General features: G+C 36.1%; 1 protein-coding gene across 3 annotated transcripts in view; it reads left to right on the forward strand.

Moving 5' to 3' along the window:
- megf10 (multiple EGF-like-domains 10) overlaps positions 1-12,650 on the forward strand; it is a 73,534-nt gene extending 60,884 nt beyond the window's left edge. For 2 of the 3 annotated variants that reach the window (XM_022681300.2, XM_022681302.2), the window contains 12 exons: positions 146-292; positions 836-970; positions 1,304-1,432; positions 2,389-2,517; positions 3,661-3,789; positions 3,975-4,103; positions 4,673-4,900; positions 5,228-5,346; positions 5,796-5,919; positions 6,369-6,413; positions 7,560-7,766; positions 8,579-12,650. In XM_022681300.2, coding sequence (XP_022537021.2) covers positions 146-292; positions 836-970; positions 1,304-1,432; positions 2,389-2,517; positions 3,661-3,789; positions 3,975-4,103; positions 4,673-4,900; positions 5,228-5,346; positions 5,796-5,919; positions 6,369-6,413; positions 7,560-7,766; positions 8,579-8,745 — 1,688 coding nt within the window. In that variant the 3' untranslated portion in view covers positions 8,746-12,650. The remainder of the gene's footprint in view (positions 1-145; positions 293-835; positions 971-1,303; positions 1,433-2,388; positions 2,518-3,660; positions 3,790-3,974; positions 4,104-4,672; positions 4,901-5,227; positions 5,347-5,795; positions 5,920-6,368; positions 6,414-7,559; positions 7,767-8,578) is intronic. The other variant, XM_022681303.2, reaches the window with a different exon arrangement.
- Positions 12,651-13,160: the final 510 nt, after the last annotated feature.

Consider the following 13,160-nt stretch of genomic DNA (forward strand, 5'->3'; position numbering starts at 1 on the left):
AGAGTCGCTTGTATGTTGTCATAAACTGGCCAGTGTCCTTTGATATATGTGGTATAGATCTACTAGATGGGCTGTAGTCAATGGAGATGAGAGAGCTTACTGTACTGTTATCTTATGTATCTTTTTTTGTTTTTGTCCGTCACAGGGATCCACTGTGACAGTGTGTGTGCTGAGGGCCGCTGGGGGCCGAACTGCTCTTTGCCTTGTAACTGTAAAAACGGAGCGTCCTGCTCGCCTGATGAGGGGACCTGCGAATGTGCTCCTGGATTTAGAGGCACCACATGCCAACGTAGTGAGTATTGTTCGTGTATTTATTGTCTAATTGTATGTACTAATGTGTGCTGATGTAGCAAATTATGATTTATTCATGACAATCTGAATCACAACAGAATCAGCAGATATTCACTTAAAAAAGAATTACCAGACAGATAGAATAATACTTTCTCATTATAGAGTTTAAATATTATTTTCTTTCAGCTGGATATTCACTACGTAATTGTTCCCTAACATTTTGAGATATTGACACTGTTCCAACAAAACCAGAATGTTGGGAATTGAATACATGGAGTCTGCCTAACAGCAGATTTTCACATATTTGTTTTCGTATAAGAATAAGTGGTATGCAAGAGTTTTGGTAACGTTTTTTGTCACAATGATACAAATACACTAATAAAACCACTGCAACAATTTAACAACAACCTAAGACATCATTGCAATCATCCATTTAGAGAACCACAGTAAACCACCTAAGATACCATTGCAACCACCAAGCCATCAACCTTAGTTATTAATTGTACCTAACTGTTGTCCCCATATTCTCCAAATACTCTTACAGTCTGCTCACCGGGATTCTTTGGTCATCGCTGCAGCCAATCATGTCCACAGTGTGTCCACAGCAATGGCCCCTGCCACCATGTTACTGGCCAGTGCGACTGCCTGCCTGGCTTTAAAGGAGCTCTTTGCAATGAAGGTGAGAATGACTCCTGAATGAACTTGTGAAAGTTGGGAACTTTCCATCCATCACACTTTGTGTAATATTACCAGCCAATTGGACTAGGATCAATCGTTTTTTTTTTTTTTTTTGAGAATTATCTAGAAACAGATGCCATGCTCCAATCATCTGGAGTCTAGCAGTGCTAATGAACACATGAGTTTGATCATACATGTTTTAGCATAGAAACTCTTCATCCAAACTCTAAATAATGATTAGAAATACTAATCTGGTGATTCAAGTGGTTTTGGTTAATAATAAAATAATAAAGAAAAAAATAAAAAAAAATTATATATATTTTTTATTTTATAGTCTGTCCCAGTGGCAAATTTGGAAAGAATTGTGCCTGGACGTGTACCTGCACCAACAACGGCACATGCAATCCTATCGACGGCTCCTGCCAATGTTATCCTGGCTGGATTGGCAGCGACTGCTCGCAGCGTGAGTAGGCTGAGCACTCTCGTACACTCTTCCCTCTTCACTCTTAAAAAAAAACAACACATTTATCCCCATCAATGCTTCCCAAAATGGGGTCAGAGGGCCTGGGGGTCTGGGAGCAGTGATGGAAGTCCAGAGCGATAAAACAAAATGTTCATGTACACTGACATAACATTCTCAACAGAATTTACGAACAGCACCAGTTGTGCAACATCCGTTAAGATACTCCTTATTGATTTAGCACTCATTTTTGACCCCTGTGGTGTTAATGAAGGTCATTTATACTGTATTTCCTGCCATTATTTAGGAAGAGTTATTGTCTTTTAAGAAGAGAGCAGAAAAAAAACAATATATAAAACACAAACCAATTGGCCCCATGCAGGGGGTATAAATCCCCCCAGCGTTGAGCAATGGAACTGTGTTCTCTGGACGGATGTTGCACCACCAATCCATTTGGGATGAGTTTGTAGTTGACGACAAGGTGGTGTGGTGATAAAAAACAACATCCTTACCTCAGTGGCTCACTCTTATCACTGAAAGCAATCAAATCCCCATAGCAATGTTTCAAAATGTTGTAGAAAGCCTTCCCTGGACAGTAGAGTTGCTTAATTAAATGTTCGCTTGATTTCAGAAGAAATGTGAATGATCACATGTTAAATTACTTTGTCCATATACAGGATTAAAAGTGTTTAGCCAAGATTTTTTTAGATGATGCAATCTAAAGAACTGTGTGTGTCAGCAGAGTTAACTAAGTGTACACTTAGTTATATACAATGACCAAACTCTCTTTGGAGTTGAGAGTGGCCCCAAAAGATATGATTACCAAAGAATGCCTCTGGTGCCCCCTGTTGGCTGTATCTTGAAACCTCTATCCATGTTAAAAAGTGTTTAAAAAAGCCAGGAGTCAAGTCACTTGTGAAACTGTATGTATGTGTGTGTGTGTGTGTTTGGTGTTGTAGCCTGTCCTCCTAGTTACTGGGGTCCGAACTGCATCCACACGTGTAACTGTCATAACGGAGCGTTCTGCAGTGCGTATGATGGCGAGTGCAAATGTACCCCGGGGTGGACGGGTCTTTACTGCACTCAACGTGAGTATCTCTTATTTTCACAGCTTTTTGACCATGCCTTAATGCATGGTGTAGCAACTTATTCTGTAATAACTGCTTAGACTGTAATAACTGTGAAAGATTTGTTAGGATTAAGATTAAATATGCTATACAAAGAAATAAAAAAAAAAATCCTGAATACTCTACTTTTTGTATCTTCTCACTGAAACAAAAGAACCCTTAAAGAAAAGTGAAAGAAAAGTGTATCAAGTATTTTTTAAAAGTATACTTAACATGGAAAAGTACATACTATTTAAAATTAAAATCTGTAGTTAAAAACATACTAAATGTACTATTTTGGAATAACTAATGGCAATTTAAGTATATTTCAGTTGTAATTAAACTCTATTTAAACACAATATGAAAGCATCAAATTGTACTTTTAAGTGCTTTTTTTCTGCAAACTTAAGCAGATTTTAAGTATCTGTTTTTAAACACCTTTTTTATACACTTGAAGTATATTGTAAAGGTACTACTTTGCTAATTGTTGCACATGTATACAAGTACACTTTCAGCAATATTTAATGTAACTACATATATTTTCTCTCAACACAATGTATAATTGAAAGGATATTGCATAAAAATACGTTTAATTAAACAGAGAAATTATATTAAATGTGTATCTTCATAAAGTGTTTAAAATTGAAAATGCACTTTTATTATTAATTACCTAATTTGAACATACTTAATAAGTATACTTCCTTTTCACAAGAAAAGGCAGCACTGGACTGCAGGGTATGGTTTTGCATGACAGCAATGAATGTGCACATGCATGCAAATGTAGAAGGGTAGAGCAAACTGAAAATAGGCATCCCTAAGCTAATATCTTATTACTTATATTTTATTATTTTAGCATTATTAAATCATAACTACATAATTTCACAGTTACTGTATCATAAGCAGTTATTACTTTGAGTTGCTACACATATACTTGTCGTGTGATGTTTATTGTGATAGTTGTTTGGTTTAATTGTGTGTGTTTATGTGTAAATGTGTGTGCATAAATAATATGGGAATGGAATTTTCTAATGACATATGTCACATGTCCTGTGTGCAATGCCAACAGTTAGTACCTAACTGTATCTTCTTCAATACGTATGATCAGTGGATGTGTACGCATTGCAGGCTGTCCGTTAGGTTTCTATGGTAAAGACTGTTCCCAGACCTGTCAGTGTCAGAATGGTGCAGACTGTGACCACATCTCTGGGCAGTGTACCTGCCGCAGAGGCTTCATGGGACGACACTGTGAACAAAGTGAGTGAGCAGGGCCTGGAATCATGTGATCCATGTGATCAGAGTGTGTAAAGCCAGAGTGTTTTGGGCTAAAATTATGTTTTTTGTTTTTTTTTTAACCTAAATGATGTTGATTTTGTAGCCCATTGTGTGCCACTGTGCTCTAATGATGCTAAGCTAAGCTGTTGCTCTGTTTGTGCTCTCAGAATGTCCTCCTGGCACTTACGGCTTTGGCTGCCGGCAGATGTGTGATTGCCTCAATAACTCCACCTGTGATCACATGACTGGGATCTGCTACTGCAACCCAGGCTGGAAGGGTGCACGGTGTGACCAAGGTAAGACCTTATAGGCCTTATAGAGTTTTTTTCCTTTACTGCCATCCTTGCAACACTGGTCGGCAGTTACCTCTGGTCATATGAGACCAGGCTGCCATCTCTTTGAATGGAAATACATAAATACTGATAAAAGCTCATAAAAATCTCTGAAAGAGTTTATAGCATTTTGCCCGGCTTGGTATGGCTACTGCGCTTGCACAGATGTCCATATCTAAGCTCACCTTCCCCTTAAACATGCTGACCATCCTCTAGAAAGCAGATTGGCTCTTTTTGTTGAAAGGTGGTAATGTAAAAATAAACAGATGCTATGACAAATCTAATGTCTCTGAGTTTAACTACGTTACAGAGGTAGGTTAATGTACTATCTGACAGCTATGATCTGAATGCAGAAGCATATTTGTTCTTAAAGTGTTAAACGGATACCATGCTAACTACATTATCTCTCATAGCTACTATAAAAAAGGCACACACAGAACCAAAACATGCATATACAGATAAAACATATGTTTCTCTTTTTTTTTTCTTTTAATGTATTTAATGTACTGCTCTCTTCTTTTCCCCATATTTAGCTGGTGTTATCATCGTGGGAAACCTCAACAGTCTGACCAGTGCAGCAGTTCCAGTCGATTCCTATCAGATCGGAGCCATTGCGGGCATCATTGTTCTGGTGCTGCTGGTGCTTTTCCTCCTGCTCCTCTTTATCATTTACAGAAAAAAGCAGAAAGGGAAAGAGCCCACAATGCCAGCAGTGACCTACACCCCAGCCATGCGGGTCAACACGGACTACACCATGGCAGGTCAGTACTAAGATTAAAAAATATGGCTCCAGAAGTCAGTATGTTTAAGTGAAGTGTTTGAAATTTCAAACATGCCACTTTTATTGCCCACAGGAACTAATGGATTGACTTACTGTCCATATTCTCTGTTTGTCTGGTTGAGCAGTTTCTGATCAGTTTTAAAATACCAAGCAATTTCATAGAGAGTAATCTTTCACTGAGATGCTTGTTTAACTACATGACTCTAACTATAATTATTGTTATAATTAGGACAATGTGTAGTAAAATTCTCTTTCTTACTTTGTCCTGTGACCTGCAGGTCTGATGTGTTTCTGTTATTTTTTTTAGATGCACTTCCACAGACAAATGAAGCTCCTCCCAACAGTAACTACTTCAACAATCCCAGCTATCACACACTAACCCAGTTTACCAGCCCACCTCATGTTAATAATCTGCCCTATGGGAAGGTAAGCACTCGACACTTTCTTTTAAACAATTTAAGGTAGATCTTACAGTTACATATATGATAACACCAAAAACACTTGTTTTTGAAATGCAACAGTTTACATTTTGAGTAAAAATGTGTAAATTATGCACACAAGCAATCATATCTGCGTATGAGTAATCTATAAAAGGGTGTATAAATGTATATGAACACTGAAAATAAAGGAATTTAATGCAGTACTGTGGCAAAAGCAGTTACTATATCATGACCTTCTGATGATCTGTAATACATGATGATGCATGTTGGATGTTGTAGTTCAGAAGACATTGATAGAAGAAATACAGAAATAATATAAAATCATGAATTTTCTTAAACAAATGAACCTGTAGATGTAAAACTACACTATCAAATATGGATTGTGGGTTGGTTTGCCCCTCTAAGTGATTTTAACTGTATTTTCTCATGTGATAGACTAAGAACAACCAGTTGTTTGTTAACCTGAAGAATGTGGAGCAGAGAAAGAGACCTCCCCTGATGGAGCACACTGGCACTCTGCCTGCTGACTGGAAACAGGGCAGCTGTTTCAATGAGTTAGGTGAGTCATGCCATTTAATATGGACTTCATTGCTTCTCCAATATTCAGTGACCATGACACTTCATACAGAGCACAGATACATGAATAAAACGAAAGCATGTATATTATCCAGTTATGCTTTTTTCAAGCATCTGCTATCTGCTGTGATGTGCTTCTTAATAAAACATAAATTATCAAATATAAATTACAAATTTTCTACCCAGGCTTTTTGTACAATTATGTACTTTCCCTTTCCAGCATTGGGTGCTTTATACATGTAAAACATGTCCTTTAGTAAATTCTGTATGGCCCTAATTTTTTTATCAGCACCTCATTTTACATTGCTGAAGGGTCTGTATAATTTTATTGATCAAATTTCCCATCAACTGTTTTAGCAGGAAGTAATTTGTGCTTTCTGCGAATTCTGATTTTCTGTTTTCCTCTTTTCCTCTGTGATATTGTATGATTAGGGGCTTATGGAGTTGACAGACGCTACATGGGAAAATCTCTCAGAGGTAAGAAAATTACCAATTTACCTGTGATAGTGGATTATGCATTTAACATCTAATGCATGGGTGATGCAACTACTTTAACAAATGAAGGTCAGTCAATCCTAAAACTTTCAAGAACTTTGAAAGTATCCTTAAGTCCAGTCGCAAAGACTATCAAAAACATTATGATGAAACTGGCCCTTATCAGGGTCACCCCAGAAAAGGAAGACCTAGGTTTACCTTGGACAGGTAGATAAGCAATCCCTGTTGTATGTAATAGTAATAATAGTAAAACTATGAATCAGGTGCCAAGGGGTGGTGACTCTGAAAGGTGTCATTAACATTTGTTAACTTTACTATAAATAATTACTTTTATAATGTGCACATGAAAAGACCCAGAGATAAAATAGAACATAATCCTTTATTTGTCCCATACTGGGAAAATCCCACAATGTTGCAGCAGCAAAGGGTTAGCAAGGCACACAGAACTAGAATGAACATTATAAATAATAAAATATTAAAGTAAAAATCTAGAAAAATATTTACATCCATTGAACATTAAAAAGCATGTATTGTGCATGTAGCTGTTGAATATTATTGTGGTATGTTTAAATACAAAAATCCAAGCAGGTATATGGTTCTGGTTGTAAAATGTTGTTGATGTAATATTCATATGGAGAATGTAAAAGTGTAAATGATAAATTCAGTGCTTTATGATATTCAGTGCAGGGTCTCATAGCCATGAAGATCAGAGCTTTATTTATGCATAATTAACATGAAAAAAGTATCATCTCTGAAGATGTCCCTTACTGTGCTATTCCAGACTGTTGAAAAGACACAATGTGCACAGCGTACTATGATGCCACTTTGACAATAGTGAATACCTATAAAACACTTATTTTTTGTTAAATCATTCTTTGTTAAATTTTAATGCTCTTTAATTTTGAAGACAATTGGTGATCAAAACATTAGGAGCTTCTGTTTAAACTGGCTCACAAAAAGTCAATTTAGCCAATGAGTGATCAGATCTAGGCACATATGCATCACAATTGTTTCAGTTGCACTTGTTGATATATTAGAATCATTTTATATATTTCTCATCACACTGCTTTTATTAACAAAACTAAAAAAAAAAATACTGATGCTGTAGTTTATTCATTGTTTCCTCAGACTTGGTGAAAGGTATACCCTACCATGCAAGTTCCTGCTCACTGAACAGCGCAGAGAATCCCTATGCCACCATTAAAGACCCTCCTCTCCTGGTGCCCAAGAACACAGAGTGTGGATATGTGGAGATGAAGTCCCCAGCACAGAGAGACTCGCCTTACACAGAGATACACAACTCCAGCCCCACTAACAAAAACGTTTATGAAGTCGGTAAGTGGATTTAAACAATGCCATGAATGTAGTTATTTTTAAACTCCATTGTCACATTAGCATAAGTTATAAAAAACAGTTTAAAACGTTTCCAAGACTGGAGGGCTTTGAGTGGTCCAGTGGACTAAGGGGCTGCCAGCATGATTCAGGGCGCATTAGCAGCCAGAGTCTGAGAGAGGAAAATTGGTCTTGTTCTCTCTGGTTGGGCAAATGGTGAAGCTGGTCAGCACAGTCATCTGTTAAGTGAAAAAATGATGTCTGCAGTACATTTAATGTGGTTCTGTGTTGAGGACATAAGTCCATATTACAGTATAAAAATGATCAGACATTCATAAACAAATAAAAATCTATTCTTTTTTTAACTCACTTCAAGTGGGTTTTCTCCTCTCTAGAGGAGATTTTATTTATTTTTATTGAGATAAACTGGTATTTAACATGAAAGCATTGAAAATCATTTTTTAACTTTTTTGTTATTTTCCAAAAAACCCATACTACCCTCCTCTCCAAAATAACCTACTTTAACTGCCTTTAGGTTAAATAGCATATCCGATAAATATATTTACAATATGTATACTGTATACACACCAAACAGAGCTTGATTTCTGTAATGATTATAATAACTCCTTTTCTATAGAACACCTTTTTAAACTTGATATTCTAATAATAATGCCATTTATTATAAAGTATATTAGAAAGTTAATTCAGAACACAAGTTTTTGCTGCCTACTAAATCTTTCTGCAGAGCTGCTTGTTAATTGCTAATTCCACCACATGACCTTGTTGTGTTTCCTTTTCTTTTCTCTGCTTTCCAGAGCCGACTGTTAGCTCTGTCTACACACCTGCCAACAACAACTGCAATGGACCATTTGGCCAGGACCCGTATGACCTACCAAAGAACAGCCACATCCCCTGTCATTACGACCTGCTGCCCACACGAGACAGCCCCCCATCCCCCCACAAAGAGCTCGAAAGTGAATGAGCTCTCAGAGACTTGAACAAAACACCCCATTCCCACTGCCACGGCCCTGCCTTCTTCGATTTTCATGCTCACTGGTGGCTTGAAACACGTTATCTGCATATCTCCATGTCAGTATATTAATGGTTTTATTGCGGTCTTTTTTTACTGTCATAATAAGTATTTTTAATCATTTTCTTTTCTTTTAAAATGAAGAGAATCTTTCATACTGTTCTCTTAGCTGTCCTTTTTCCCACATTCGTACTGGAAATACATGGAGTCATTTAAAGGATGGAGGTGAGGGGTGTAACGGTACAGTTTGGACCTTTGATTTGGTGCAGACTGAATAAAAGCTACAGAACCCACTAAATGCATAAAACTAGGACAATCGTGCAAGTTATAGTTTACAAACATCCATGTCTGATCCACCTTTATTTAATGAGTTGGATTAAGATGAAAAAAGGCCAGAGTTCAGTTGTTTACAGCTGTTAACAGAGCAATACTTGTATAACCACTACAATTCCCACAATACCGTGCAGATTCAAGTTTACTTCAAGCTAATGGCTACATTTTTCAGCTTCTCTGTGGGACTTGCACTTGTGAAATTTGGTTCCACATTACAACAATCAATCATCATCCACTGCATAGACCCTTCATTTATAGCCCAGCAGGCATTGTACATCAGTTTGATGTCAGAAAGATGTTACATTTTAATTCCTAATGTCAATCCTTCAAACACATCAAAACACGTCAAGCTTTTGTTACCTGACACCACAATTTTAACAGTTTTACCCTGTCAATGACTTGATTAATAACATCAAGTAGACGTTTTGATTATCTTACCTTAATATATCTTATGACTAAATGTTGATATTAAACAGCAATATGATGTTAGCGTGATGTTTTAAAAAAAGTAGGATTGGGACTGGAATTACCTGAAGCCTCGATTTAAAACCAGCAATATACCAACATCTAATGATGCTAGAATTTCATGTCCAGTTGATGTTAACATTATGACATTTAGCAGACTTTAGGTTTGGGTTATTATACCTCTTGACTGTCATAACACTATGTCATGGCATACAACGATATTGTACATCTGTATGATTTTGTGAGATGTTCATATGTCAGTATGACATTGGCATGAGATGTCTAACAGACATTTGATTGTGGTTACCAGACATCATAAATTAAACAAAAAAAATCACAATCTAAAGAAGATGGCTTTTGGTTACCATACTTTACAACTAACTAAAAGTTTATATTGTATGTTAGTATGACATTGAAATGAGACATTTATACGGCAATATGATGTTGGTGTGAGACCTTCAAAAATGTTGGATTTTGGTTACCTGACACTAAGATATGTATGTTAAAAATATATTGCTAAGTAGATGTTGGCATTTGACATAACGCGTAAAAGACATTGGATCAATTACAGCTCTGGAAAAAAATAAGAGACCACTTAAAATGATGATATATTTTTTTTAACAAATTGAAAACCTCTGAAATATAATCAAGAGGAAGATGGATGATCACAATCCGTCAAACCAAGCTGAACTGCTTGAATTTTTGCACCAGGAGTGGCATAAAGTTATGCAAAAGCAGTGTGTAAGACTGGTGGAGGAGAACATGCCAAGATGCCTGAAACAGGTGATTAAAAACCAGGGTTATTCCACCAAATATTGATTTCTGAACTTAAAACTTTATGAATATGAACTTGTTTTATTTGCATTATTTGAGGTCTGAAAGCTCTGCATCTTTTTTGTTATTTCAGCCATTTCTCATTTTCTGCAAATAAATGCTCTAAATGACATTTTTTTATTTGGAATTTGGGAGAAATGTTGTCTGTAGTTTATAAAATTAAACAACAATGTTCATTTTAATCAAACATCAACCTATAAATAGCAAAATCAGAGAAACTGATTCAGAAACTGACGTGGTCTCTTTAATTTGTTCCAGAGCTATATACATCAGCTGTTGTTGGCATTTCACATCAAATTGATGTTAGCGTTAGACATCGTCCTGACGTGATTTTTAGTCACCTGATGTCACCACGTACATCCAACCAGAAAATATCTGTTGTCATTGGCGACATGTAATTTCCAATTAACTGCATACACCCAACTGTGATGTCCATACTGTGACATTTCAGTACGAATACACAAACCGTTGCACCCCTAGAGTGACATTTGGTAGCAGGTTTAATCAGTAACTTCAAAGAATCATTCCATTCATTGATGATGACATATCACCTGTCTTTATATATTGTAGAGTGCAAATGCAGAGCAAACCTCAATTTATTTTTGTAACGATGAAATGTTTAAGACTTACTCAGTATTAGATATTGGACAGGAGGCTGGAATGTCTTTGTTGCTTTTTGATTTTTTTTATTTTTGTCTTTTTTTTTTGCATTTAGGTGAGTTGATATTACCACTATCTTTGTTGAGAATCTGTATTGTCTGTACAACATTACAGCATCACTGTTGTTTTAGGATTTGTTTTAAGATTTGTGTTGTCTTTTAGTGTTTTATCTATACTAAGTTTAACCAAAGGTCAGAGTGCCATAATAATGTTTTTTTTTATCTATATTGGCTCTTTTGTTAAATATATTTATTTAGAACGACCATCCTTCAGTTCTGTTCTACGCAGCCCATGGTTTGTGCTCATCATCACTAATGATAAATAATAATAGTTAGACACACATAATTTACACACTTTGCTCTATGTAAACTTATTTTAAACTTTATTTTATTGACCATTTTTAAATGCACAAAATTCAGCATTATTTAATCTGTCATCTTAACCCAACGTAATATAAATAACCCAACATAATTTAACCACCCACAGTGGTTCTTAAAAAAACAGATCTAAAATACAGTAATTAAGAGTAATAATGCTTAAGCTGGACTTTTGCAGTGGAATTAAAACGAAAATGTTGGAAATGTTGCTGAGGGTCAAAATTAGCCCGCTTGGTTTTTTTGTTTAGTTCCAGATATGTAGATCAATACTTTTATATGTTTGTATGGAACGGTACAGAATGGACAGCCTCCAGTCTTAAACTACTCCTCTGAGCCAGATATTACATTTGTATAATTGTGTATATAGAATATAATGTACGTTTCTTTAAAAAAATGGGGGAAATTATGTTTGGGGACTGAGTGCAAAATACACTCAACATTGTGTCTGCAGTTTGTAATATTATTATTATTTTACAGTTTACGCTACACAGAATTACTGTACAGTTCCGTATTTTAAGAGTCCCAGTCAGGAATTACTGTAGTATCAGTAGATTAGCTTCTGGTACTGTACGTTTTGGTACGGGAACAGTTCCTTCCCCATGGTAGCGTTCTCTCCCATAGTGCTGGAGTGCATGTAGCACTTTCTCCTGTTCTACAGAGTGTCTTCCTTTCCTGATGGGACCTCCTGACTTTAACGTTACTGTATTTTTAATGGCATAACAAATGTGTAAATACCTCTTTAACACGACAAATGTTGTTTAGAGGAAACTTATCAGTTTGTTTAAGTCAAATGACAAATGACACTTGCGTACATGTACATGTAGATCATTTTAATGCATTCTTTCCTCATATCTCCAAGCAGTATTGACCACTTGAAGAAATCACGGTTCCAAAAGGCCAGTGCAGATTTGTGTTGACTGAACTGGGAGGGTACATAATAAGTGTTTCTGTAAATATCTACAGCATCTTTATTTTCCCTACTGTTGTTGTTTTTTTTTTTGTAAGAACGATGAAATGAAATTGCACAATTGTCATTTTCTTCCCCAAAGAACACCCTTGACAATGAGATTTGCCTCGTACTACCACTTTTCTCACATTATATTGTATTTTATTTTCCAGTAGCTTAAATGTTCTGTATGTTCAATTTTTTTTGCTTTACAATAAAATTACGAAAATGTTTTGAGTAAACTATTATTTCAGTGCAATTCTTTTATTATAAACATATTCTGTATCATCACTTGATGTGGAAACTTCACACTAGACCTCAAGCAGTTTGGACTGTGTGTCTCCACTCTTCCTCCAGACTCTGCTCCCTTGATTTCCAAACAAGATGCTAAATTTGCTGATGGTCAGTGATGGTTTGGAGAGTCATTACATCTGCTGGTGTTGGTCCACTGTGTTATATTAAGTCCAAGCACTTCATGCTTCCTTCTGCTGACAACATTTATGAAGATGCAGATTTTTATTTTCCAGCAGGACTTGGCACACTGCGCACACTGCCAAAAGTACCAATTAGTCTTATTCTAAATTTCTGAGACACTGATTTTTGGGTTGTTATTGGCTGTAAGCCATAATCATCAACAATAAAAGAAATAAAAGCTTAAAATAAATTACTGTGTGTAATACATCTATATAATATGAGTTTCCGTGGTTTTTAACCTGTGGGTTGTGCCCCCCCTAGTGAGTCTCAGTGGTACT

This window comes from Astyanax mexicanus, chromosome 20 (genome assembly GCF_023375975.1).
Source record: "Astyanax mexicanus isolate ESR-SI-001 chromosome 20, AstMex3_surface, whole genome shotgun sequence".
In the NCBI taxonomy this organism is placed as follows: domain Eukaryota; kingdom Metazoa; phylum Chordata; class Actinopteri; order Characiformes; family Acestrorhamphidae; genus Astyanax; species Astyanax mexicanus.